The 27,592-nt window shown below is 44.3% G+C and overlaps 2 protein-coding genes and 2 long non-coding RNA genes across 6 annotated transcripts in view; 2 read left to right on the top strand and 2 right to left on the bottom strand.

The window, feature by feature from the left end:
* Positions 1-19,890, bottom strand: part of RANBP9 (RAN binding protein 9) — a 173,388-nt gene extending 153,498 nt beyond the window's left edge. Inside the window, exons 1-2 of one of the 2 annotated variants that reach the window (XM_078368329.1) lie at positions 5,105-19,890; positions 2,510-4,538 (exon numbers count right to left, since the gene is read on the bottom strand). In XM_078368329.1, coding sequence (XP_078224455.1) covers positions 2,510-3,119 — 610 coding nt within the window. In that variant the 5' untranslated portion in view covers positions 3,120-4,538; positions 5,105-19,890. Of the gene's footprint in view, positions 1-2,509 lie in introns of both variants that reach the window. The other variant, XM_078368328.1, reaches the window with a different exon arrangement.
* LOC128931920 (uncharacterized) lies at positions 440-3,521 on the top strand. The gene is made up of 4 exons (XR_008481032.2): positions 440-804; positions 1,047-1,163; positions 1,741-1,807; positions 3,205-3,521. It is a non-coding gene; the product is annotated as an uncharacterized LOC128931920 (long non-coding RNA).
* LOC144582032 (uncharacterized) overlaps positions 8,022-27,592 on the top strand; it is a 21,657-nt gene continuing 2,086 nt past the window's right edge. The window contains exons 1-2 of the long non-coding RNA XR_013533753.1: positions 8,022-8,952; positions 9,075-27,458. This is a non-coding gene — a long non-coding RNA (uncharacterized LOC144582032). The remainder of the gene's footprint in view (positions 8,953-9,074; positions 27,459-27,592) is intronic.
* The window catches only part of MCUR1 (mitochondrial calcium uniporter regulator 1), a 26,313-nt gene continuing 15,044 nt past the window's right edge, over positions 16,324-27,592 (bottom strand). Inside the window, exons 6-9 of one of the 2 annotated variants that reach the window (XM_002746210.6) lie at positions 27,380-27,451; positions 23,065-23,118; positions 21,049-21,163; positions 16,324-20,098 (exon numbers count right to left, since the gene is read on the bottom strand). In XM_002746210.6, coding sequence (XP_002746256.3) covers positions 20,043-20,098; positions 21,049-21,163; positions 23,065-23,118; positions 27,380-27,451 — 297 coding nt within the window. In that variant the 3' untranslated portion in view covers positions 16,324-20,042. The remainder of the gene's footprint in view (positions 20,099-21,048; positions 21,164-23,064; positions 23,119-27,379; positions 27,452-27,592) is intronic. The other variant, XM_008993939.5, reaches the window with a different exon arrangement.

Here is a 27,592-nt window from a genome sequence, read left to right as displayed (position 1 = left end):
TGAAGTCATCCATGGTGAGATGTGTTCCTTTCTGGAAAGTAGAGGGTGCTGTGTTCATTTTTGGTGGGTTAGGGTACTAAGAACACAGGCGGACAGTGGGCATTGGACAGAAGAAGGGATACCATGGAATGAGGAAAAAGTCGGGAGAGCGGAGGGAAGATGCAGGTAAGACAAACACTCCTGCTGAAGTCTATTCTGGGCCGGCCCCAGGCTCCGGTATTTCTTTATGTCCTTAAATCAAATGACGTCCTTTCTCCTCTCCTTTTCCCCAAAACAGATTGACATAATATGTTGTTTTTCAAGACCAACCCTGGAAGAGTGGAAAGCCAGTGTTCCTTTGAGGAGGAGGCTGATTGGTCCAAGTAGTTCTATAAACTGCATCCGCCCACACCACACTACCCCAAAGACACTTTATAATCACAAAAGAAACAATCCGGAAGATTCCAGTTGTCAGTGCAGCTCGAATGTGGCAGCAGCAGACATTGCCCAACAAACATATACCACGGCATAAAGTCAGGATTTTCAGAACCTTGGGGATCTCAAGGCTCTGTGCCCGCTCCGTGGATGCCAACGTTTGCGGGGGCTCTGTCTCTGTTCCACTACACCGCTGCCTCCAGGTCTGCTTCTTCCCTCCCACTGCATTCCCGCCTCCTCTGGTGCCCCCCTCTGAGAGTCATGTGGCTAATTTTAAACCGTAATCTGAAGCCCAGAACCAGGAAAGTCCCCTGGTCTCAGGGTGGCCACAGCTAAAGGACACTCGGGAAATATGACAAAAGGCTTTGGAGAAACAAGGCGAACAGAAAGGTGAAAATTTTCTCTTCAGTGAGAATCAAGAGTTTAAAATAAGGACAGATCATCCGTGTTAAAAAATATGACAAAGGGCTTTGTGCTAGCTTGAAACTGATTGTTATGGGAAGCAGATAGTAAGCACTTATTGCAGGCTCTGCTGTTTGTGGAGCACTATTTTAGCACTAGGAAGGGACACTAGTAAGAGGATGGTCCTTCTCATGAGGTTAGATCACATACACTCATTTTTTTTGAGACAGTTTTGCTCCTGTTGCCCAGGCTGGAGTGCAATGGCACGATCTCGGCTCACCGCAACCTCTGCTTCCCAGGATCAAGTGATTCTCCTGCCTCAGCCTCCCGAGTATCTGGGATTACAGGTATGTACCACCATGCCTGGCTAATTTTGTGTTTTTAGTAGAGACGGGGTTTCTCCATGTTGGTCAAGCTGGTCTTGAACTCCCGACCTCAGGTGATCTGCCCGTCTCTGCCTCCCAAAGTGCCGGGATTTCATGTGTGAGCCACCCCGAACGGCCACTAATTTTTTTTTTTTTGAGACAGAGTCTTGCTGTGTCACCCAGGCTGGAGTGTAGTGGCCCAATCTCGGGTCACTGCAACCTTCATCTCCCGGATTCAAGCGATTCTCCTGCCTCAGCCTCCCGACTAGCTGGGATTATAGGCGCCCACCACTATGCCTGGGCTAATTTTTGTATTATTAATAGAGACAGAATTTCACCATGTTGGCCAGGCTGGTCTTGATCTCCTGACCTCAGGTGATCTGCCCACCTCGGCCTCCCAAAGTGCTGGGATTACAGGCTTAAGCCACCACACCTGGCCTATATAAATTAATTTCATCCTCCTAAGGGCCACATGAGATGGGTACTGCTATTACCCCTATTTCACTGAGGAGGAGACTGAGGCACTGAGAGGTTAAGTCATCTGCCTTCTGTCTTACAGGGTTCAAACCAAGGCAGCCAGGCTCTGGAGGGCACACTCCTTGCCAGGACACGGCATGTTAGCAGGGGTAAGCACAGAGGAGAATGGGTGGGTCCAGACTCTTTCTCAGAGGAAGTTAGTTTTGATAAAAAGTGAAGATTGGGGGGCTGGGCGCAGTGGCTCACGCCTGTAATCCCAGCACTTTGGGAGACCGAGGCGGGTGGATCATGAGGTCAAGAGATTGAGACCATCCTGGTCAACATGGCGAAACCCCGTCTCTACTAAAAATACAAAAAATCAGGTGGGCATGATGGCATGTGCCTGTAATCCCAGCTACTCAGGAGCCTGAGGCAGGAGAATTACCTGAACCCAGGAGGCGGAGGTTGCGGTGAGCCGAGATCGCTCTATTGCACTCCAGCCTGGGTAACAAGAGCGAAACTCTGTATCAAAAAAAAAAAAAAAAAAAAAAAAAAGTGAAGATTGGCTGGGCGCAGTGTCTCATGTCTGTAATGCCAGCACTTTGGGAGGCCAAGGTGGGAGGATTGTTTGAACCTAGGCGTTTGAGATCAGCCTGGTGAAACATAGGAAGACCTTATATTCACCAGGCATCATATTTAAACAATAATTTTAAAACTTAGAGTGGGCGTGTGTCTGTGATCCCAGCTACTCAGGAGGCCAAGGCAGGACTGCTTGAGCCCAGGAGGTTTCCTGTCCTGCGACAGGAAACCGTCAGAGGCCAGGATTCCGCAGCCAGTCGCGGAGTTCTGAGCACACCCCCGGGCTTGCCTACCTGGGCGTGGGTCTGTCCGGTGTTTGAGGGAACAGGGAGGAGGTCGCCAGGGATCTTCTCTGGCACAGGTGTCCTGGGGTCCCCAGGTGGCCAAGAGCTGAACCTCCCGCCTGGGGCCACGAAGCTGTTGGTGGCCGCCCCGTCTGGCCCCTGCAGACTTGCTTCCTGGAAGAGGCCTCCCTGTGGACAGGAAGCCCCTGCCTGCCACGCGAGGCCTCCAGACCCCACCCACTGCAGGGGGCGGTGAGCCGGCCCTGCCCTGTCTTAGCAACCACAGTGCAGCTGGGGAGACGCCCGTACACGGATGATTGCATTTTATTATTATTTTAATTTTTGAGACAGGGTTTCGCTCTGTTGCCCAGGCTGGAGTGCAGTGGCATGATCTCAGCTCACTGCAGCCTCCACTTCCCAGGTTCAAGTGATTCTCCTGCCTCAGCCTCTTGAGTAGCTGGGAGCACAGGGATGCACTATATGTCCGGCTAATTAAAAATAAATTTTTTTTATTTTTTTTTAGAGACAGGGTCTGGCTATGTTGTCCAGGCTGTAAATGTATCATCTGAGTTTCTCTCCTTGTGCTGACCAGAAGTAGATTTTGACCTTTGTTAAACATTTTAAATGTAGAGATGACTAGATTGTTTCATTTCGTTATCACTAAATCCTTTTTTTCCTTTTTCTTTCTCTCTTTTTTTTTTTAGATGAAGTTTTGCTTTTGATGCCCAGGCTGGAGTGCAATGGCGAAATCTCAACTCACTGCAACCTCTGCCTCCCCGGTTCAAGCGATTCTCCTGCCTCAGCCTCCCAAGCAGCTGGGATTACAGGCACCCACCTAATTTTTTTGTATTCTTAGTAGAGACAGGGGTTTCACCCTGTTGGCCAGGCTGGTCTTGAACTTCTGACCTCAGGTGAACCACCTGCCTCAGCCTCCCATAGTGCTGGAATTACAGGCACGAGCCACTGTGCCCGGGCCACTAAATCCTAATAAAAAGTGATTTGGGTTTTAACAGCAACCAAATCATCTTCTTCTGAGGGAGAGGAGTCAGGAGTCAGGAGTCATGGAAGGGGACCCACCAAGGTGTCATTTGGACCCCAGGCTGGGCCTTCCAGTCACCAGCCATGAGCCCCGCAGTGAAGTATACATTTTCTGGCTTGGGTTCTTCATCTGTATATGGAAGGTGTACAAGGATAGGTGATTTCAGAGAGTCGTTTTAGTGTTACTACTTGCTCTTTTTCTTTTTTTAGAAGAATGATGTGCTTTCTGAAGTTGCATTTTTTTAATGACAGCTTTATTGAGATGTATTTCTAAACACAATTTACCCATTCAGAGTGTGGAATTTCATGGTTTTAATATATCTGCTGAGCTGTGCAGCCGTCACTATGATTGCTGTCAGAGCAGCTTCATCACCTCAGAAACAAATCCCACCCGATTAGCAGTCACCCTCTCTTTCGCCCCAAGTCCTCCAGTTCCAGGCAACCATAAATCTACTTTCTGTCTCTGGATTGGCCTACTCTGGTGGCACTGTCTCATAGACACAGAAACTCACCATCGGCCAAGTGAGGTGGCTCAAGCCTATAATTCCAGCACTTTGGGAGGCCAAGGCTGGCGAATCACTTGAGGTCAGGAGTTCAAGACAAGCCTGGCCAACATGGCAATAACCTTGTCTCTATTAAAAATACAAAAATTAGCCAGGTGTGGTGGTGCACACCTGTGATCCCAGCTACTTTGGAGGCTGGGGCAGGAGAATTGCTTGAACCCATGAGGCCAAGGTTTTAGTGAGCCGAGACTGCACCACTGCCCTCCAGCCTGGGCAACCGAGCAAGACCCTGTCTCAAAAAAGAATAAAAAAAAAGAAAGAAACACACTATCACCAGAATAGGCAAGTATACATTACATTTTTAACTCACAAGAAGTTCGGGTGAAATGATGGTGTGCCCTGCAAATGTCCCAGTTTTTCCTGCACTTTTTTTTTCGATCTGAAGTCCTGCTTTGCTTGAGAAGAGTGGGAGACACTCTTCTGGACTCCACTGAGAGCTGAGAGCAGACAAGAAGGGTTCAATGCAAATAAAGCACAGATTCTGGATGAGATGTGAATGCTTGCAAGGGCCTGTTCAGGATTTGGGTAGCCCAACTTTTTACGGGAGTTTTGAAAAGCTGCTGAAATTTGTTTTATTTTTTCATGAAGTGCTGCAGATGGTAAACTTGGATGATTAAGAATGAAATATCCCAGGCCAGGCATGGGGGCTCACGCCTATAATCCCAGCACTTTGGGAGGTCGAGGCAAGTGGATCATGAGGTCAGGAGTTTGAGACCAGCCTGGCCAACATGGTGAAACCCTGTCTCTACTAAAAATACAGAAATCAGCTGGGCATAGTGGCAGGGCCAGTAATCCCAGCTACTCAGGAGGCTGAGGCAGGAGAGAATCACTTGAAACAGGAAAGGGAAGGTTGAAGTGAGCCAAGATCAAACTACTGCACCAGCCTGGGTGAAACAGTGAAACTCCATCTCAGAAAGAAAAGAAAAGAAAAAAAAAAAGAATGAAATAGCCCAGATCATGTCACAAAAGAAGGATACTGAAGACTGGATTCAGAGGCTCACACCTGTAATCCTAGCAATTTGGGAGGCCAAGGCAGGTAGATTGCTTGAGTCCACGAGTTCCAGACCAGCCTGGGCAACATGGCAAAACCCCGTATCTACAAAAAATAAAAAAATTAGCCAGGCATGGCGGTGCATGTCTGTAGTACCAGCTACATGAAAGGCTGAAGTGGGAGGATGGTTTAAGGGAGGCAGAGGTTACAGTAAGCTGGATTGCATCACTGTACTCCAGCCTGGGTGACTGAGCCAGACCCTGTCTCAAAAAAAAAAAAAAAAAGTTGGCGGGGGAGGGTGCTGAAACAGCAATAACTATTTAAGGCCTAAACTTTGGGTGAATCTAAGACCCAAACAATGGGCTCCATGTCAATATCACCTCCTTTGTATAAAGATTCCCCAATAAAAATATAAACATTTGGCTGGGCACGGTGGCTCACGCCTGTAATTCCAGCACTTTGGGAGGCTGAGGCAGGCAGATCACGAAGTCAAGAAATCAAGGCCATCTTGGCCAACATGGTGAAATCCCATCTCTACTAAAAATACAAAAAAATTAGCTGGGCATGGTGGGACATGCCTGTAGTACTGCTACTCAGGAGGCTGAGACAGGAGGATCGCTTGAATACAGAGAGCACTACTGCACTCCAGCCTGCTGACAGAGCGAGACTCTTTCTCAAAAAACAAAAACAAAAACCAAATATAAACATTCACAACCATCCTGGGATCTCTATGGAAGATTGATGTGGTATAACACTCGGGAGCTTACAGATATGTGCCTGGGTTACCTACATTCTTCCAATACCTACTATAGTCTGTACCCTAGGTATTCAAAGAAGAATGTTCTTTTGCTAGGATACTGCATCTTTCTCTGTAAATTCATCTTAGTGCTCTGGGGTGGTTGCCAGGGAGAATACTAACAGAAGTTTGCTTGTTTGGTGGCTGGGGAAGTAATATTACCAGTAATTACTAGTAAGTGATTCCAGGTATTGCATGCAGACTACATATTTTATATGCATGTATGGGGTTTTATTGTTTACAAAATATTTTCATGTATTTGACCTCATTTGATCCTTATGTGGTAAGGATCAAATGAGGTCAAATACATGGAAATATTGTATTTCATGAATCAGCCAGGTAGGGTATCTATTTCCTGGAATCAGAATGCTTAGGTTTGACTTCTGAGTTACCATTTACTAGCTATGTGTTCTTGGGCAAATTACTTCAACTTTTTTTTTTTTTTTTAGACAAGTCTTGCTCTGTCACCCAGGCTGGAGTGCAGTGGCGTGATCTTGGCTCCCAATATCAGGTTATCCGCCCACCTCAGCCTCCCAAAGTGCTGGGATTATAGGCATGAGCCACTGTGCCTGGCCTACATTTTTTTTTTTTTTTTTTTGAGCCAAATTCTCACTCTGTCACCCAGGCTGGAGTGTGGTGGTGCGATCTCGGGTCACTGCAACCTTCACCTCCTGGGTTCAGGTAATTCTCCTGCCAGCCCCCAACAAGTGCTGGGATTATAGGAGCGCATCACTGTGCCTGGCTAATTTTTGTATTTTTAGTAGAGACAAGGTTTTGCCATGTTAGCCAGGCTAGCCTTGAACTGCTGGCATCAGGTGATCCATCTGCCTTCGCCTCCCAAAGTGCTGGGATTACAGGCGTGAGGCACCACACTCAGCCCACTTTTTTTTTTTTTTTTTTAAATAAATAGAGATGGGGTTTCCTCATGTTGGCAAGGCTGGTTTCAAACTCCTGCGTTCAAGAGATCCTTCCACCTTAGCCTCCCAAAATGTGGGGATTATAGGTGTGAGCCACCTCATCCAGTCTACTTCAACTTTCTATACCTCAGTATCCTCATCTGCAAAATAGAGATCGCTGTAGTAATTACTTCATAGGGATGTGATGAAGATTAAGCGAGATTGTGAAGGCTTTACAACTATGGCTGGCCTGGGTGCGGTGGCTCAAGCCTGTAATCCCAGCACTTTGGGAGGCTGAGGTGGGTGGATTACAAGGTCAGGAGTTCAAGACCAGCCTGGCTAAGATGGTGAAATCCCCCCATCTCTACTAAAAATACAAAAAAAAAAAAAAAAAAGAAAAATTAGCCAGGCACCATAGTGGACGCCTGTAAGGCCAGCTACTCAGGAGGCTGAGGCAGGACAATTGCTTGAACCTGGGAGGCGGAGATTGCAGTGAGCCAAGATCACATCACTGCACTCCAGCCTGGGTGAAAGAGCAAGACTCCATCTCAGAAAAACAAAAAACAAAATCACGCTTGGAGGCTGGGTGTGGTGGCCCAGACCTGTAATCCCAGCACGTTGGGAGGCTGAGGCAGGCAGAGAGCTTGAGAGTTAAGAGTTTGAGACCAGCCTGGGCAACACAGCAAACCCCTTCTCCACTAAAAAATACAAAATATTTGCCAGGTGTGGTGGTACATGCCTATAGCCCCAGCTACTTGGGAGGATGTGGTGGGAGGACTGCTTGAGCCTGGTAGGTGGAAGCTGCGGTGAGCTGAGATCACTCCATTGCACTCCAGCCTGGGTGACAGAGCAAGACTCCATCCCGCAAGAAAACGAAAAACAAACAAAAACCTACGGCTGGAATATAGTAAATAAATGCTTTTCCGATTATCATGATCGTTGTTGTTTTAGAAATGTAAGGACTAAGGTGCTCTGGACTGAATTTGTGTTCTCCCAAATTCCTGTGTGGATACCCTATTCCCCAGTGTGATGGTATGAGGAGGTGAGTAGGTCACAAGGATGGAGCCCTCATGAGGGGATTCGTGCCCTTATAAGGAGAGACTGCAGACAGCCTGTTTGTTTGCTCTGTCTCCACACCATGTGGGGACACAGCAAGGATGAGGAGGTGAGTAGGTCACAAATATGGAGCCCTCAGGAGGGGATACGTGCCCTTATAAGGAGAGAGTGCAGACAGCCTGTTTGTTTGCTCTGTCTCCACACCATGTGGGGACACAGCAAGGATGAGGAGGTGAGTAGGTCACAAGGATGGAGCCCTCATGAGGGGATTCGTGCCCTTATAAGGAGAGACTGGGGACACAGCAAGGATGAGGAGGTGAGTAGGTCACAAGGATGGAGCCCTCATGAGGGGATTCGTGCCCTTATAAGGAGAGACTGCAGACAGCCTGTTTGTTTGCTCTGTCTCCACACCATGTGGGGACACAGCAAGGATGAGGAGGTGAGTAGGTCACAAGGATGGAGCCCTCATGAGGGGATTCGTGCCCTTAGAAGGAGAGACTGGGGACACAGCAAGGATGAGGAGGTGAGTAGGTCACAAGGATGGAGCCCTCATGAGGGGATTCGTGCCCTTATAAGGAGAGACTGGGGACACAGCAAGGATGAGGAGGTGAGTAGGTCACAAGGATGGAGCCCTCATGAGGGATTCGTGCCCATATAAGGAGAGACTGCAGACAGCCTGTTTGTTTGCTCTGTCTCCACACCATGTGGGGACACAGCAAGGATGAGGAGGTGAGTAGGTCACAAGGATGGAGCCCTCATGAGGGGATTTGTGCCCTTATAAGGAGAGACTGAGGACACAGCAAGGATGAGGAGGTGAGTAGGTCACAAGGATGGAGCCCTCATGAGGGGATTCGTGCCCTTATAAGGAGAGACTGCAGACAGCCTGTTTGTTTGCTCTGTCTCCACACCATGTGGGGACACAGCAAGGATGAGGAGGTGAGTAGGTCACAAGGATGGAGCCCTCATGAGGGGATTCGTGTCCTTATAAGGAGAGACTGGGGACACAGCAAGGATGAGGAGGTGAGTAGGTCACAAGGATGGAGCCCTCATGAGGGGATTCGTGCCCTTATAAGGAGAGACTGGGGACACAGCAAGGATGAGGAGGTGAGTAGGTCACAAGGATGGAGCCCTCATGAGGGATTCGTGCCCATATAAGGAGAGACTGCAGACAGCCTGTTTGTTTGCTCTGTCTCCACACCATCTGTGGACAAAGCAAGGATGAGGAGGTGAGTAGGTCACAAGGATGGAGCCCTCATGAGGGGATTCGTGCCCTTATAAGGAGAGACTGGGGACACAGCAAGGATGAGGAGGTGAGTAGGTCACAAGGATGGAGCCCTCATGAGGGGATTCGTGCCCTTATAAGGAGAGACTGGGGACACAGCAAGGATGAGGAGGTGAGTAGGTCACAAGGATGGAGCCCTCATGAGGGGATTCGTGCCCTTATAAGGAGAGACTGGGGACACAGCAAGGATGAGGAGGTGAGTAGGTCACAAGGATGGAGCCCTCATGAGGGGATTCGTGCCCTTATAAGGAGAGACTGCAGACAGCCTGTTTGTTTGCTCTGTCTCCACACCATGTGGGGACACAGCAAGGATGAGGAGGTGAGTAGGTCACAAGGATGGAGCCCTCATGAGGGGATTCGTGCCCTTATAAGGAGAGACTGGGGACACAGCAAGGATGAGGAGGTGAGTAGGTCACAAGGATGGAGCCCTCATGAGGGGATTCGTGCCCTTATAAGGAGAGACTGCAGACAGCCTGTTTGCTCTGTCTCCACACCATCTGTGGACACAGCAAGGATGAGGAGGTGAGTAGGTCACAAGGATGGAGCCCTCATGAGGGGATTCGTGCCCTTATAAGGAGAGACTGGGGACACAGCAAGGATGAGGAGGTGAGTAGGTCACAAGGATGGAGCCCTCATGAGGGGATTCGTGCCCTTATAAGGAGAGACTGGGGACACAGCAAGGATGAGGAGGTGAGTAGGTCACAAGGATGGAGCCCTCATGAGGGGATTCGTGCCCTTATAAGGAGAGACTGCAGACAGCCTGTTTGTTTGCTCTGTCTCCACACCATGTGGGGACACAGCAAGGATGAGGAGGTGAGTAGGTCACAAGGATGGAGCCCTCATGAGGGGATTCGTGCCCTTAGAAGGAGAGACTGGGGACACAGCAAGGATGAGGAGGTGAGTAGGTCACAAGGATGGAGCCCTCATGAGGGGATTCGTGCCCTTATAAGGAGAGACTGCAGACAGCCTGTTTGCTCTGTCTCCAGAGGACACAGCAAGAAGACAGCTATTTGTCAACCAGAAAGTGGGATCTCAGCAGACACCAGATCTGCCAGCCAGTACCATGATTTCAGACCTTCCAGCCTCCAGAACTGTGGGAAATAAATGTTTGTTGTTGAAGCCACCCAGTCTATGGCATTCTGTAATAGCAGCCCAGACTGACTAAGACATAGGCTTGGCAAGGTCAAATGGTTTTCCCAAGAGTCCAACAAGTGGCAAGGCCGGGAGCCCAAGCCAGGTCTCCTGACTTACCGTATTCGTGGTGGCCAAATATCTGCGTATAGAAACTGGTGGTTAGCAATCCTAATAAGATAGTATGCTGCTAAAACAACGTAAGTTTTGTTAATTCTCAGGAAAAAAGGTAATAGGTACAGTTTTCTCAGTTTTAAAGGTTTTCCCATGGAGTTCTAAGCTTTGGAGAGTTGCTACTGCTTGCCCACTAGCACTTGCTGGTGCTTACTACCAAGCAGAGGCATTCAAATACATTTTTTCTTTCTGTTTTTTGTTTTGTTTTGTTTTTTGAGATAGGTTCTTCTGTCACCCAGGTTGGAGTGTAGTGGCACGATCAGAGCTCACTGTAGCCTTGACCTCCTGGGCTCAAGTGATCCTCCTGCCTGAGCCCCCTGAGTAGCTGGGACTACAGGCATGCATCAACACGCCCGGATAATTTTTGTATTTTTTAGAGGTGGGGTTTCACCATGTTGTCCAGGCTCATTCACATAAATATTAATACGGAAAACTCAAAAAATTAATTTATGACTGCCTATAACCCCTGCCTCCCTGCCTTTAAAAACCCTTACCTGTAGGCCGTGGATTTTCAGCATGAGCTGCTTGATTCTCTTTGCTTGGCACCCTACAAATAAATGCCCCCCTTTCTCCCACTACAAGCCTCGATATAGATATTTGACTTTACTATACCCAGCAAGTAGACCCCAGTTCAGCTTAGTAACACTCCCTTCCCTTTAAAAGGGGCAGGAGTAGTCAGGAAAGGTGGCTCACACCTGTAATCCTAGCACTTTGGGAGGCTGAGGCAGTTGGATCACCTGAGGTCAAGAGGTCGAGACCAGCCTGGCTGACATGTTGAAACCCCATCTCTACTAAAAATACGAAAAACTAGCTGGGTGTGGTGGCAAGTGCCTGTAATCTCAGCCACTCAGGAGGCTGAGGCAGGAGCCTCTCCTGAACCCGGAAGGTGGAGGCTGCAGTGAACTGAGATCACATCATTGCACTCCATCCTGGGTGACAAAAGCAAAAACTCTGTCTCAAAAACAAAACAAAACAAAACAAAGGTGGGGCAGGAGTAGCTGAACAGCATTTTTGTTTTCAGAAGTACCTGACCTTGTGGTTTAATTGCATATACGTATCATAGCTGTATTTTCTATTCCTAGGTTGGATGAAGCAACTGGATACATAAGTAATTTGCAGCATTCCACAAATTCAGTAGATGACACATGACTTCTAGATCTACCACCCTATGAATAAGCCCAAGGGCCCTTACCAACCATAAATAAGCCACAGTCATCCCTTACCAACCACAAATTCTACCAAATATAGATTGATTTTAGTACCCTTTTCCCATAATCATGCGAATTTCAGACCAAGTATATATGATCTGAGTTATTCTTGCAGGTGATAGTTAGAAAAGATAGAAGCAGGAAGCTGGAGAGAGGAGAGCGGTGCTGAGCAGGAATACGAACATTTGCCATGCACCCACCCTAAGGCAACTGAAGCAAAAGAAACTTAGGTGTTGGAATTCTACTCCTGCCCGGTATAAAGGGAAAGGAGTGTTATCGAGCTGAACGAGGGTCTACTTGCGTGGTGTAGTAAGGTCAAATACCTTTATCAAGGCTTGTGGTGGAAGAAAGCGGGAGGGGGTCAGGGGAAGGGGCATTTGTTTGTTTGTTTACTTATTTATTTATGAATGAATTACATGGTTTTGCTCCATTGCCCAGGCTGGAGTGCAATGGCTGATCTCGGCTCACCGCAACCTTTGCCTCCCAGGTTCAAGCGATTCTCCTGCCTCAGTCTCCTGAGTAGCTGGGATTATAGGTGCTGGCCACCAAGCCGGGCTAATTTTTGTATTTTTGGTAGAGATGGGGTTTCACCATAGTGTTTAGGCTAGTCTCAAACTCCTGACCTCAGGTGATCCACACCCCTCAGCCTCCCAAAGTGGTGGGATTACAGGTGTGAGCCACTGTGCCTGGCCATTATCTAATTTTTACAGGGAACCAAGTATCTCATGACTTTAACTTTTTTGGCTACTGTTTCTTTAATTTTTTGCTTATTGTTTATTTTTAGGGCTAGTTAGGTTCTTGGAATTTTTTTTTAAGTAACTCAACACTTTAAAAAATTTTTGTTTTGGCGGGGTTGGTAGGCCTCTAAGAGGGATTCCTGCTCCATCTCAGGAGTTGTACCGAGGTTATTCTACTCTTATATAGTTAAAACACTATGGCAAAGCCAACAATATACAAGAGGACTTCAAAAAGTTCATGCAAAATGCATATTATGAAAAAACTATGTATGGATTTTAAAATGTTTTTGCACCAACATAAACATATCCTAACTTGTTATAACATACCGGAACCGAACCTAGTTTGAGGCACAAAAAAGGAAATTACATCGGTTTGAAAATAGGCTGTGCAGGCTGGAGCAGTGGCTCACATCTATAATTCCAACACTTTGGGAGGCTGAGGTGGGAGGCTCAGTTGAGGCCAGGAGTTTGAGTCGAGCCTGGGCAGCACAGTGAGACCTCGTCTCTACTAAAAATACAAAAATTGGCCAGACATGATGGCACATGCCAGTAGTTCCAGCTACTTGAGAGGGTGAGGCTGGAGAACCTCTTGAGCCTGGGAGGCGGAGGTTGCAGTAAACTGAGATTGTACCACTGCACTCCAGCTGGGTGATGAGGCAACACTCTGTCTCAAAAAGAAAAAAAAATTAGCCAGGCATGGTGGCGCATGCCTGTAGTCCCAGCTACTCAGGAGCCTGATGTGGGAGGATCGTTTGAGCTCAGAAAGTCGAGGCTACAGTGAGCCAAAATCTCACCACTACACTCCAGCCTGGATGACAGAGCTAGACTGTGTCTCAAAAAAAAAAAAAAAAAACGGAAACAACAACAAAAAAAGGCCAGGCACAGTAGTTCATTCCTGCAAATCCTAGCACTTTGGGAGGCCGAGGTGGGAGTATTACTTGAGGCCAGGAGTTCAAGACCAGTCTGGGCAACATCGCGACACCTTGTCTCAATTTATTTTAAATTAAAAAATTAGTTAATTAAGCCAAGCACGGTGGCTCACCCCTGTAATCCTGGCACTTTGGGAGGCTGAGGCGGGCGGATCACCTGAGGTCAGGAGTTCAAGACCAGCCTGACCAATATGGTGAAACCCCGTCTCTACTAAAAATACAAAAAATTAGGTGGGCGTGGTGGTGCATGCCTGTAATCCCAGCTACTCAGGAGGCTGAGGCAGGAAAATTGCCTGAACCCAGGAGGCAGAGGTTGTGGTGAGCCGAAATCCTGCCATTGCACTCCAGCCTGGGTAACAAGAGTGAAACTCCGTCTCAAAAAAAAAAAAAAGAAAAAAAGAAAAGAAAAAATAGGCTGGGTGCAGTGACTCACTCCTGTAATCGCCTTTGGAAAGCTGAAGCAGGAGAATTGCTTTAGCTCAGGAGTTTAAGGCCAGCCTGGGCAACGTGGCAAAATCTCTTCTGTACAAAAAATACAAAAATTAGCTGGGTGTGGTGGCATGCCTGTAGTCTCAGCCACTTGGGAGGTTGAGGTTGGAGGATGCCTTGCACCTGGGAGGTTGAGGCTGCAGTGAGCTAAGATTGCACCATTGCACTCCAGCCTGGTCAATGGAGCAAAACAACCAAAAAACAAAACAAAAAACAAAAACAAAAAGCACAACCTGTAAAGGGCACCCAATTTTCTTCAGTTACTAACATAGAACAGAGGCTGCATTGACACGGTTAAGTTTCCAGGACCCTCAGTTCCTTAAGGCTGGACTACATGGCTGCTATCATTGCTTACAAGAGTGTTGACCTTGATGATTCTTACATTGAGAAATAAAGTTTACCCTTTTAATTTTTATCTTCTAATTCCATTTTTCCATGAACTTTTTGAAGTCCTCTTGTATAAATCAGTGTACTGAGTTTTGAGAAATACTCAAATGTGAGTGTGGATTCTTTTTTTTTTTGAGACAGGGCCTCACTCTGTCACCCAGGCTGGAATGTAGTGGCACAATCATGGCTCACTGCAGCCTCAACCTCCCAGGCTCAAGTGATCCTCCCACTTCAGCATAGCTAAGACTACAGGTGTGTGCCACCATACCCGGCTAAGTTTTGTATATTTTGTAGAGACAGTGAGTGTTTCACTATGTTGCCCAGGCTGGTCTCAAACTTCTAAGCAAAAGCCACCCATCCACCACGGCCTCCCAAGGGCTAGGATTACAGGTATGAGCCACCGAGCCCAGCCTATGTGGATTTTTTTTTTTTAAAGACAGTCTTGCTCTTTCACCCAGGCTGGAGTAAAGTGGCACAATCTTGCCTCACTGCAACCTCCACCCCCTGGTTCAAGTGATTCTCCTGCCTCAGCCTCCTGAGTAGCTGGGATTACAGGTGCTTGCCACCACACCAGGGTAATTTTTGAATTTTTAGTAGAGATGGGGTTTCTCCATGTTGATCAGGCTGGTCTCGAACTCCTGACCTCAGGTGATGCACCCGCCTTGGCCTCCCAAAGTGCTAGTATTATAGGTGTGAGCCACCATGCAGGCCATGGATTTTTTAGTTAACTTTCTTTTTCCCCTCCAACATCTGAGTTAATCCAGAACTACAGTGGGATCCTAGAAACTAGTCATAACACTAAATAAAAGTAAATGAAAATTTGGTAGAGAGCCAGCAGAAATATTATGTGAAACACAATGAACTGCAATTACCCAAGCAAGAGCAGGGATTACAGACGTGAGCCACTGAGCCCAGACCTGTATTTCATTTACCCTCTTTTCCAAGGTGTTCCTTTGCTCTCCTCCTGAGCAGACAGTTATTACACTGAAGATCAACCCACGCAGGCTGACTCAAGGAGAGCTCAGTTTTTCGGAGGTGGGAAATTTGCTCAACAGGCCCTCAGGAAGGTGAAGTCTGCATCCCTCTGAGGACGCTTCTGCTTCTTGTGACCCCAGCTGCTTGCTTTAGATACTTCCTTCCCAAGCTTTTTCATAGCGGAGCTCACCAATCATTAGGCTATAAGGGGATGTACTGGGTGTTACCTGCAGACACACAGGCTCCCTGTGCTTGAGTAAGTAGGTCTGGGAGGATTATGTCCTCCAGTGAAAAAGCGAAGGTAAGAGGTGCAGAGGGGAGTTCTCACATGGTATCTTTTTGGTCCTTCTTGAACCTTGGTCACATAAGCCAAAAAAGGATATTTTTTTTTTTTTTTGCTCAAGCCTGATTTGGATTTCCAAGAATCCTTATAGCTATTTTTGAGACAGGGTGTTGCTCTGTCACCCAGGCTGGAGTGCAGTGGCACAACCAACCACAGCTCACTGCAGCCTCTACCTCCTGGGCTCAAGCCATCCTCCCACCTCAGCCTCCCGAGTAGCTGGGACCACAAGTGTGTGCCACCACATCCAGCTAATTTTTGTATTTTCTGTAGAGACAGGGTTTTGCCATGTTGGCCAGGCTGGTTTCGAACTCCAGGGCTCAAGTGACCCATCCACTTTAGCCTCCTAAAGTACTGGGATTACAGGCAAGACCAACAGCTCCTGGGAAGATTTTTTAAACTTGTATATTTCTCAGCCAGGTGCTGTGGCTCACATATGTAATACCAGCACTTTGTGGGGCTGAGGCAGGAGGATGGCTTAATCCTAGAGGACTGAGACCAGCCTGGGCAACACAGTGAGACACCATCTCTACAAAGAATAGAAAAAAAATTAGGTAGGTGTGGTGGCACATGCCTGTGGTCCCAGCTACTTCGGTCCCAGGCTGAGGGTGGAGGATCGCTTGAGCCTGGAAGGCTGAGGCTGCAATGAGCAGTGACTGTCACTGCACTCTATCCAGCCTAGGCAATAGGGCAATATCTTGTCTCAAAAAAATAAAAGTTGTGCATTTCTAAAAACTTGTATTTAAACCTTGTAATTTCTCCTCAAGCTTATATAAAGTTACTCATAAAATTACACGAGGACGCTAAAGAAATGGTTTTGAATGATGAAAATTTTGTACATATTAAAATTTATTTTCTATGTGTACCCAATTTTTCAAATATTAGATTTACTTGTAAATTCACCAGTGTTACCATTATACAATTGGCTGAAATTAACAGTTGCAACACAGTTATTCTAGCTTTTCATATTCAATTCGAATGATTACAAAAGTTTATTTTCTGTATCTAATCAGAATTAAATATTTTAGATAGAATCTTACACTTTATTAGACAATAAATATAATTGAATATCTGCTTAAGTAACAAAACAGTTAAGAAATTGTTTGGGTTGTATAATTAAAGGAGCATAAGTGTAAAATGTGTAGAAAGATAAATATTTTCCAAATAAAATTCTAACAAAAGGCTAAACATTCTCAAGTATTTTACATACATAAAGAATAAATTATTTCTGGTTAACATGTTTTTGCTTTAGTGCCCCCCCCAAAAAACAACCCCACAACCAATTTGATAAACTTATGTTAAAATCAAAGTTTTCTAGACCTGAATTCTATTATACCATCTCTTTGTTTAGAATTTTGCAAAATTCTTGGAAGACTGCATGGTAGGGTGGGGGAGGATAAATGCTTGCCAATCCCGACATGGTTAATTAACAGACAGGCTCAAGAGGAGGCGGCTGGGAAAGAAGAGGGAAGATTATGTCACTAAGCACAGCTACGAAGGGAAGGAAGAGCCTCGAGGAAGCAGAGACAAAGGCAATCTGGCACACAGAGGCACGTTCGCTGTGGCTCAGGGTTTCTGTGTTTCAAGTGTTCAGAGATGAATTCCAGCAAGACTTCTGGTTTGAGTCAAGCCTTTCAACTGAGGTGCTTGGCATACTTAATGGAAAAAGCGAGTACATTCAGATTTAGTTTTGCTAGATATTAAGCTAGAACACTGGCTGACAGTAAAACCAATACAGAAACGAAAAGTCGTGTTTCCAGCAAAGAACCATACACGCAAGCGGGTTTTGCCTATTAACATAGCAGGAAAGCATGGAAATTGGAGTTCAGTCGCTTTAGAAAAGATAAAGGGCAGGGGAGGGAGGAGAGGGGAGGGAAGAGAAGCAGGAATGCAGAGGAGCCCTGTAAGAACAAGAAGGAAATACATTCTGTCCATGTGAGGTTCTGCTTCAGGCATTGCACCACGTTCCCTCCACCAGCACCTGGAGGGATGTGTTCAGGATCTCACTATTGTTGATTTCCCTGTGTGCTAGACATACATTGCTAGCTAGAAGTTTTTCTAGGCACCTTCCCCTTTCCTAGTGCTAATGCCTAATTTCCTAAAGTAATCTGAATCCGTATAAGCCCAGGTAGCTCAGGAGGTTTTATTTATTTATTTATTTAGAGGTGGAGTCTTGCTCTATCGCCCAGGCAGATCTTCACAGCTCACTGCAACTTCTGCCTCTGGGGTGGATGCTATTTTCCTGCCTCATCCTCCCAAGTAGGTGGGATTACAGGTGCGTGCCACCACACCTGGCTCATTTTTGTATTTTTAGTAGAGGTAGGGTTTCGCCATGTTGGCCAGGCTGATCTCCAACTCCTGACCTCGAGTGATCTGCCACCTTGGCCCTCAAGGTGCTGGAATTATAGGCATGAGCCACTGCACCCAGCCTCAGGAAGTCTGAATACTTCATCTAGTCTGCTCACAGATGCTTGATCCAGAAGTGGGAAGGGTACACTTGTATTTTGGACTCAAATGCCTTTCAAATGGAATACATTTCACTAAATAAAGTGAACGCAGTCCTGAACCCTTCTCACTCCAGATATGCATGCAATCCATATCATCAAAAGAAGAGTTCAATTCCCAAGGCCAAAAACAGGCTCTGCTGTACTGCAAAGAATTCTACAGCAAAATCAAACACTCAAATGAAGTGCCAGCATGATGCAGCCCGTTATCACCAGGAAGAATGTGAGAAAACTTTTAGCAGATTCAAAAATGTCACCCCACCATGTTATTTAAAAAAAATTTATCAGGATACAAAGACGCTTCACTGTTTTTAACCTATACAAGGTTAGTGTTTACCTTGAAACATAATTGCATATGGCCCTTTTCCTCTTGGATGTGTGACTTGACAAGGGTGTCTGTGCTCCATGGCCCTTCTCCAAGCTCTAGGCCGTTATACTGACATGAAGCTGGTCCGAATGTGGTGGGATGCCACTCACCTTGGCCTTTGATAATGAGGGCGACTGCTAAGTGTGCAGTCTCTTCTGAGGACTTTCCTCTGAAAGGGGGACAATATATTGATAAAATACTTTATTAATCAGTTAAGATAATTTTTGATCTACTTGAAAAAGATTGAACTATAATATTGCACTCTAAAACTGCTATTGCTCATGCAAAAATATTTGACTTTCATATTACATAGAGAGCTCAGAATCTCTATGTAATTCTGAGCTCTCTATGTACATTCTCTAAAAGGACAATGACTTAATTTTCCAAAAGTTAGAAATGACATCCAAAGGACAAAAGGTAACTATTTTTGTTTAATCAATGTGCTTGGAACATTAACAATGAGTAATGTATTCACCGAGCTGATCAGGAAGTCTTCCTGTGACTCCCCCACTGTACCAGACTATGTACATGTGTATGCAGAGAAAGGCAGAAAAAGTTTTGTCAGTGTCATTGTCTCTAAAATGCTTATTCTTGCCCATGTGCCAGTAAATTAAATGAGACTGTGCTTCTCCAGAATAAGCCCAGTTGTATCTAGAATTTACTTGTTTTCGGTATGAAGATAAGGGAGGTATAAGAATGTTTTTAACAGAATTACTCAATCTAGATTAGGATGCTGTGTGGCAGGACCATCTCGAATTTTGAAAGCCTGAGCTGGATGGGGGCAAGGGGATACTCATTAATGAAATAAATTTCATTTATGAAATACGTATCCATCATCTAGGTATCTTACACATGGAGAGCTGAGTGCCTCCCTTGTATAAAAAGTAACTGAAGACCAGAAGGAAGTGGACTTTGTCCTGCAAACTGAAGCAGCGTTCCATGCAAAGAATCAGCAGGTTTTCTAGGTAGGTAATGCCGCCAGTGGAATATTATTACAGTTCTCAAATCACGAGGGAAACAGATGGAGAAGAGGGAGGGAGGAGGGAAAATCTTGCATTCTAAGAGGCAAGAGTCCCCATTACAATTGCAATGCTTCATTAGACAGCTGATTTTTCTAGCTGGAAGGCACATTAAAAATAACCCTGACAATAACTTAACAAGACAATGGAAATCAAAAGAAGAGAAGGTAGAGGCACAGCTGTCCTATTAACACAACAACCCACTACGGCTGCAACAATCCTCGGGTACAGGGACCAGCTCGTGTTAAAGACTGGGTGTTTAGGTAAAGAGGATCTGGTGCTCTTGGTTCAGCTTTAGCGATTTTCCAGTACTGATTAAAGCCATTGTGCCCTGACCATGAAGACCACAAATGCAGAGAATTACACCAATGTCTGCTGTTGGAGTGCACCACAGGCGAGACCAGGCTCCCTGGTCCAGCTGAGTAGGGTCTTCCATGTGCTGTCCGCCGCTAAGTCAGAACGTCGACTAAGCAGAGAGGAGGAAAGGAATAACTATGGAATAGCTGACTTCTTTATCCTGGTTATGGGTCCATAATTCGCATAAAAATAAATAATATGCAGTAAGCTAAAATCCGGTTTCAAATTTGTGACAAGAAAACAAAAGGACAACAATCTGGGATTCTTAAGGCAAAACAGAAATCTCTTTAAATAGACACTTTATTAGATCCACAGACGATAAAATCCCAGAGCCACTGTTAGGCACGTAAAGATAGACCCTGTAAGAAAAAAAACAATTCAAGAATACTATTAGTTCTACTAAGAGCTACTTGAGGGAATATCTTTTTATTAAGAAAACACACACGACCAGGTGCAATGGCTTACACCTGTAATCCCAGCACTTTGGAAGGCTAAGGGAGGCAGATCACTTGAGGTCAGGAGTTCATGAGCAGCCTGGCAAACATGGTGAAACCCCGTCTCCACTAAAAATACAAAAATTAGGTGGGGGTGGTGGGGGCCACCTGTAATCCCAGCTACTGGGGAGGATGAGGCAGGAGTATCACTTGAAACCAGAAGGTAGAGGTTTCAGTGAGCCAAGATTGCATCACTGCACTGCAGCCTGGGCTACAAGAGCAAAACTCTGTCTCAAAAAACAAAAAAACAAGGCTGGGTGCAGTGGCTCACACCTATAATCCTAACACTCTGGGAGGCCAAAGAGGATCACCTGAGGTCAGGAGTTGGAGACCAGCCTGAACAACAGGGAGAAACCCCGTCTCTACTAAAAATACAAAATTAGCCAGGCATGGTGGTACATGTCTGTAATCCCAGCTACTTGGGAGGCTGAGGCAGAATCTCTTGAACCCAGGAGGCAGAGGTTGTGGTGAGCTGAGATCTCGCCATTGTACTCCAGCCTGGGCAGCAAGAGGGAAACTGCATCTCAAAAACTAACAAACAAACAAAAGATCCCAAATAACTACAGTTCGATGACAGTATCTTATCAGATTTCGGATTCTATCCATTACGAAAGTACACCATTACTTTACTACTAAGAAAGAAAAGATGCCAATTAAAGGATGACACTTCATCTCCTGGAAATTGTAAAATGCCTTCCAATTTGAGAGATATTAAAGTATTTCAAAAAGAGCTGGAATCAATGCAGTTTCTGTCAACTTATTTTATAAATTTATTTTCTTTTCAGGTTGATTTAAATAGATATAAAATAGCTTACCTGCTAAATATTTAATATTATCAAGCTTGTGTGACTCAAGCATGGTTTTGAGGCCAGCAACCTCAGTTTCTATCTTCCTATCTGTCTGGGTGAGGGCCCGATCTTGCTGGGCATGCTTTTAAAACAAAGAGAGTCACAGCGTTAGACCACGGCACGTCCCCTCTGCCCTCCATCCTATAGCTCCTTCCCAGCAGGGTGCAGTCACAGGGAAACCTGGCCAAGCCTGGGCTTTAGTCTCAGTTCTAAAATCCTCATGCTGCACTGCATTTGTCAGGACCCTTAACCTCTCTAGGCCTTAGTTTTCTTCTCCTTGAAAAAAATGAAAACAGAAAACAAAACACAACAACCAAACCAGCGGCCCTGCCTTTACCTGGGCTGTACAGAGAATCAGATGCGATCATCTAAGAGGAAAAGTTTTTGGTGATAACTCCAGGTTGCTATACAAATGATGTGGTATTATGAAGCCAGCCTGTTCTCAGAGGCAATGGCTATGTCTCATCCTTCTAAATCCTCCTTAGTCAAAGATACACAGTAAAGTAAAAAATGTTTTCAAGAAATGGAGTCTTAGATAATCTAAAAGCAGCAGTGCTTGTCTTGAGCTATTTCTAGGCACATTTTTAAAAAGCTTTCTTTTTTCATGTTCAAATATCAAGTGCTTCATTACTATGAGGCTTGGATACCAAGGGTCAATTTGTGTCCTTCCCCAAATACAATACGGTTAAACTGGATACGTAATCAACCCTCAAAAGGCAGTGGGTTTGGCTGATGCTATACAGGGTTGTGTAACTGCAGTAATGCATAAAAACCCTGGGAATGCTTCACTAAAACTTGTAGAGCAACTAAACTGTTCCCGATGGCTACCAATTCAGGGAGAGAATAAAGAAATAATTATGCTTGGATGAGCAGAAAAGTATTCCGGAGAAACATCCCAGGATTCTAGAATTCTCTCATGAAAGACTCTTGTGGGTTTCAGAGGTCGCAGGTTCCATACAGTATGGAAAAGGAGTAATGTATGCTGCCCATTAAAAATAGAGTAAGACTTCTCCATTCCTCACTATTCTTCAATTACTGAGATTTACACTTCCTTAATAAAACTTCTGTTAAGGAAAACAAACTTTCCAGCAGGGCGTGGTGGCGCGAACCTGTAGTCCTAGCTACTCTGGAGGCTGAGGTGAAGGATCGCTTGAGCCCAGGAGACAAAGGTTGCAGTGAACTGAGATTGCAGCTCTGCACTCTAGCCTGGGCGACACAGAGAGACCCCATCTCAAAAAAAAAAGGAAACCTTCATTAAGAAAGTTTAAATCTTTCATAGGATAATTATCTTTCATTAAGGTAACCAAATATTTTTTGAAGTGCAAAAAATTCTGTGACACTCCACTTCAGCATAAATACCCAAAAGAACTGAAAGCAGGGATCCCAACAGACATCTGCGTACCCATGCCCGCTGCAGCACTATTCACAAAAGCCAGTGGGTGGAAGCAACACAAGTGTCCCTTGACAGATGAATAAATAAAATGTGGCATAAAGAAAATGTGGTATATATACATAGAATGGAATACTCAGCAGCCTTAAAAAGGAAAAGTCCGGTCTTTGCAATAATATGGATGAACCTTCTGGACATCTGTTAAGTGACATAAGCCAGCCGCAAAAAGGCTAACACTATGATTCTATTTATATGAGGTATGTAGAATAGTCAAATTCATAGAATAGGATCGGGGTCGACAGGGGCTGGAAAAGGGAATGTATCGGGGGACAGTTTCAATTTTGCAAAATAAAGAGTTCTGTGATAGAGGTGATGGTTGTCCCAAAATGTGAAAGTACTCAATAGCACTAAACTGTACACTTACAAATGGTTAAAATGATTATTTTTATGTTGTATATATTTTAGCACAATGTAAAAAAATCCCATGACAGTAAACCTGCATATAACTTCCTACTATCATTACAAACAACCATGCAGAGTACAAAGCAAAGATGCGTACAATGACAGAGAAAAATCAAAGTCTCATTTCTTACCAATGCCACTATTTCTGTTCTCAATTCCAGCAGCTTCTTTTCATTCAATGAATACTGAAATAAACATGTAACAGGTCAGATTCTGATCTACTCTCCCTTCTCTTCTCCTTCTCTGGTGCCTTAAATATGCTGGTCTCAGTACCTCCTAGAATATGTAACACCAGAAAGTCACCTCTGGGATGAAGCAGGCTGCCTGTTTCTTTATAACTCTTATTTGAGGTTTCTTTTGTTTTTTCATAGAGATGGGGTCTTGCCATGTTGCCCAGGCTGGTCTCAAACTCCTGAGTTCAAGCAATCCGCCCACCTTGGCCTCCCAAGGTGCTGGGATTACAGGCAGGACCCACGGTGCTGGCTAAAGTTTCTTATTTACACTTACTCATTCCTCCAATATCTGGATTCCCTTAGTTATCCATCACTTCTCCCTGCTTTTTTCCTCTTTTCCTATCTTTGCTGTGATGTCTTTAGGTCCCTCCCACTATTGTAGCAGCACTCCCTGGGGACCAATTTAGATGGATGCTGAGTCATATGCTTTTTGGTATTGAGAGGGTTGAAAATGGAGACTCAATTCAATTTTGGAGCTATCCCATCATAACTAGCAGCAAAACAGGTCACTTGAGGCTTAACAAAAGATAGGAAAGATATGAAGTTGGGGAAAAAATAGCTGCAAGGATTTTATTCTATGACAAAGACACTGTGTTGTGATTATAAAACACAACATAAATACATAAATACACTAACTCTTCACATGTTGGTTTTTTGTTTAAGATGGAATCTCACTATATTTCCCAGGCTGGAGTGCAGTGGTGTGATCTCAGATCCCTGCAACCTCCACCTCCCAAGTTCAAGCAGTTCTCCCGTCTTAGCCTCCTGCACATGTTGGTTTTAGTAACAATTTAAAAACCTACTTGGGCGTAGTCATAATCCAGTGTTACTAATGGAACTAATTCTACCCAGAGTCGAAGTATCTCGCCTTTGGTTATTAATGTCAGTGAAAAGATTTAGGGCAGTTTTGTGGACAATAAGATTGAAATCAGACTTATTTCCTTAGCAGTGGGTAACAGGATTTAACTGAGAAAACGACAATCTATAATTTAAATGAAGACTTTTAAGATCGACATAAGCCTTGTTATAGAGAGAAAAAATGCTTTGAAGAATAAAGAAACTTTATAGCTATAAAATGTTCTCCTGGGACTACTGGGAGATAAAGTATTTAAAAAGCACTGCTGGGAAGTAAAAAAGAAAGAAAGAAAGAAAGAAAGAAAGAAGGAAAGAAAAAAAAGGAAAAGCAAAAACCCCTAAAACTCTTAGCCAAGGGTAGGTGGTAAGACCAACAACAATGCTCTTTAAACATCAGGCTTCCAGACCAGGAGAGCGCTATGCATCAAATCACCACTAGAGGGCGGCGTGGAAAAAGATTTTGCACACCATTGAACCTCAGTCTTCATTAACTCAACATTGACTCACCCACAAAAGAAAAACCTAAATCTTGACAATGCCATGATTTTAAAAATAACATCTATGTAGCTCCATAACCCCATGGCCCAAAAGTTTACATGCCATACTGCTTTTGGAACTGGGTGTAAATATTACAGTTAATTTTTAATTTAATATAACATTTAACTTTACCAAAAGAATGAGAGCCAAACAACTTATCTTCACCAATGCATGTTACAAACATACTAGCCGTATAATTTGCTACTACTCTGTGCTTTAGAGTAATCTAAATCTATGATTACCAAGAAAAACTTCCCAGCTAGGACACTAAATCACATAAATTCACTGGCTTGATGGGAGCTAAGCTATGAGGACCCAAAGGCATAAGGATGGTACAGTGGACTTTGAGGACTTGGGGGGAAGGGTGGGAGGCGGATGAAGGACAAAAGATTACATACTGGGTACCGTGTATGCTGCTAGGGTGATGGGTGCACCAACAGCTCAGAAACCACCACTAAAGAACTTATTCATGTAACCAAATACCACCTGTTTCCCAAAAACCTATTGAAATGGAAATAATAATAATGAAACACTAAAAAAAGACTGTAAGAACAATTCATAGTCACAGTTGCTGTTCATATATACCACGAAGACACTTTTATATCATGTAGAAAAAGTTACTGTCATGATGCATAGGATTTAATTCAAACTCTGTGCACTGTTGCTTTCTGAAGATTAAGGTCAATATAAGTCATTCCAGATAAAATAATAACAGGTGAATTATATTTATCTGCATATTTAACTATTAAGTTCAAATAAAAGAAAATCAGTTAAGTATTTTGAGTGCTGAATTATCAAATTTGCAAAATAGTATAAGCTTTACTTTTCTTATTTTATGAGAACACTGAATGGATCCACTCTATATATCCAATAACTGAAAAATATGAGTATTTGAAGAAAATTTCATCTTTTCTTTTCTTTTTTTTTCTTTTGAGACAAGAGTCTTGCTCTGTCACCTAGGCTGGAGTGCAGTGGTACGATTTTGGCTCACTGCAATCTCTTCCTCATGGGTTCAAGCAATTCTCCTGCCTCAGCCTCCTGAGTAGCTGGGACTACAGGTGCCTGCCACCATGCCCAGCTAATTTTTGTATTTTTAGTAGGGACAGGGTTTCACCACGTTGGCCAGGCTAGCCGTGAACTTCTGACCTCAGGTGATCCACCCACCTTGGTCTCCCAAAGTGCTGGGATTACAGGTTTGAGCCACCTCACCTGGCAGAAATTTTATCATTTTGAATGCCTTGGTTTAAAAACTAAAAATATGAAAATTTCTGGAAAATTTTTGTTTGCTAGATGATGTCATTGACTTAAAATGAGTAAAATTTAAATATTACATCATTGAAAAATGTACGTATGTATCAGCCTAGTTATGTTATTAAAATGACTCCATATAAAATAAAAAAATTACTGCCTTTAATCTACATTCATGCCCTGTATTTCCTGATGTCTTTGATGTATTTTTTCCCAGCCTGGTTAGCTACAGACAGTCATCTCCCTACATCAAGTGAATTCAGTTTTACCTGAGTACACAACCCATAAGGATAGAAGTAACCAAAAGAGTTTCTCCTCTCCTCTTCCAAACACCAGTCACGTGCTATAGTCATTAATTATTTAAGTATACTAGGTGATTTAATTGTTATGGGTGGAGACGGTTGTAAGACTAGAAAGACAGGTAACACGGACATAATAATTATTTTGTATAATGAAGCTCAGATTAACTCTTGAAATCCAGTGGCAGTTCCGAAACACAAGTAGGTTACTTTTTTGAGTTTTAATATTTGTGTCATTTATCATTAGAGCACATTTCGGTTAAAAGGAAATTGTGAAAAATGAGAAGACAACGAACAGTTGTGAGTACTCAGCTTCTGCATGTGTTTTCAGTTTTGTGTTAGTGCAAGATGCTCTCTCTGCCCTATCTCATTATGCTAAGAATAAAAAAGGCACCTGATATGACCAAATCCAAATAAAGTCTGCTAAGAGGACAGCTGAATATTCAGACAGGATTAAAAATCACCAGAGGCACCTGACACATATCTTTATTAAAACACACAACTTGTGGGCTGGGCATGTGGCTCACTCTACTAATCCCAGCACTTGGAAAGGCCAAAGTCGGCAGATCACTTGAGGTCAGGAGTTCAAGACCAGCCTGGCCAACATGGTGAAACCCCTTCTCTACTAATACAAAAATTAGCTGGGCGTGGTGATGGGCACCTGTAATCCCAGCTATTCGGGAGGCTGAGGCAGGAGAATCGCTTGAACCCAGGAGGAAGAGGTTGCAGTGAGCCGAGATTGCACCACTGCACTCCAGTCTGGGATACGGAATGAGACTCCACCTCAAAACAGAAGAAAACAAAAACACAAAAGCCCCCACTACTTCTCACTGTATTTAAAAGACAACATAGAGATGTTTTAATCTTGAATTCCAGTGTATAATTTAATATTATTTAATATTAATGACATTATTATTAAAGTCTGAGATAATCAACTTAGCTCTTACAAGATCAAGGCCTATGAGGATTTAAGTGAGTATTAAATAGATCAAGATTGCATTTGATTTCTTCATTAATGTCTATGTAAATATACCTAGTATTTCTGAAACAAGGATTCAAATTGACTAATCTAAGATTTTAATTTTAATGTCACTTTTGAGAGCATCAAATTTAAGTCTTAGTCCAAAATTATTATAACAGAGAAAACACAGCCTGAGAAAACACAGCCTAACATTGATAAAGAGAAAAATATTTAACAGTCCCTGTGACATGTATATAAACTTAGGCTTAACCAGGTATTCCATTCCAAAAAGAAATTTAGTGAAAGAACGTACCAATTCTTTTACTCTGCTCTTTTCCAGGTTGAAGTCTAATTTGGTATCTGTTCGGACTTTGATCACTTCATCCTAAAAGGTAGGCAAACGACAAAGAAGGAGAAATCCAAACCCTCTGAGGATGTGACACTGAGACTATCGCTCACACTGCCCCTGTCCTAGGGGAGGCAGCCCAGGGCAGGACAGAGCCAGGGGCTTCCAGAGAAATGGACC

This window comes from Callithrix jacchus, chromosome 4 (assembly GCF_049354715.1).
Source record: "Callithrix jacchus isolate 240 chromosome 4, calJac240_pri, whole genome shotgun sequence".
Taxonomy (NCBI): Eukaryota; Metazoa; Chordata; class Mammalia; order Primates; family Cebidae; genus Callithrix; species Callithrix jacchus.
Note: the sequence above shows the minus strand (reverse complement) of the source record. Positions and strands in the feature narration are given on the sequence as shown.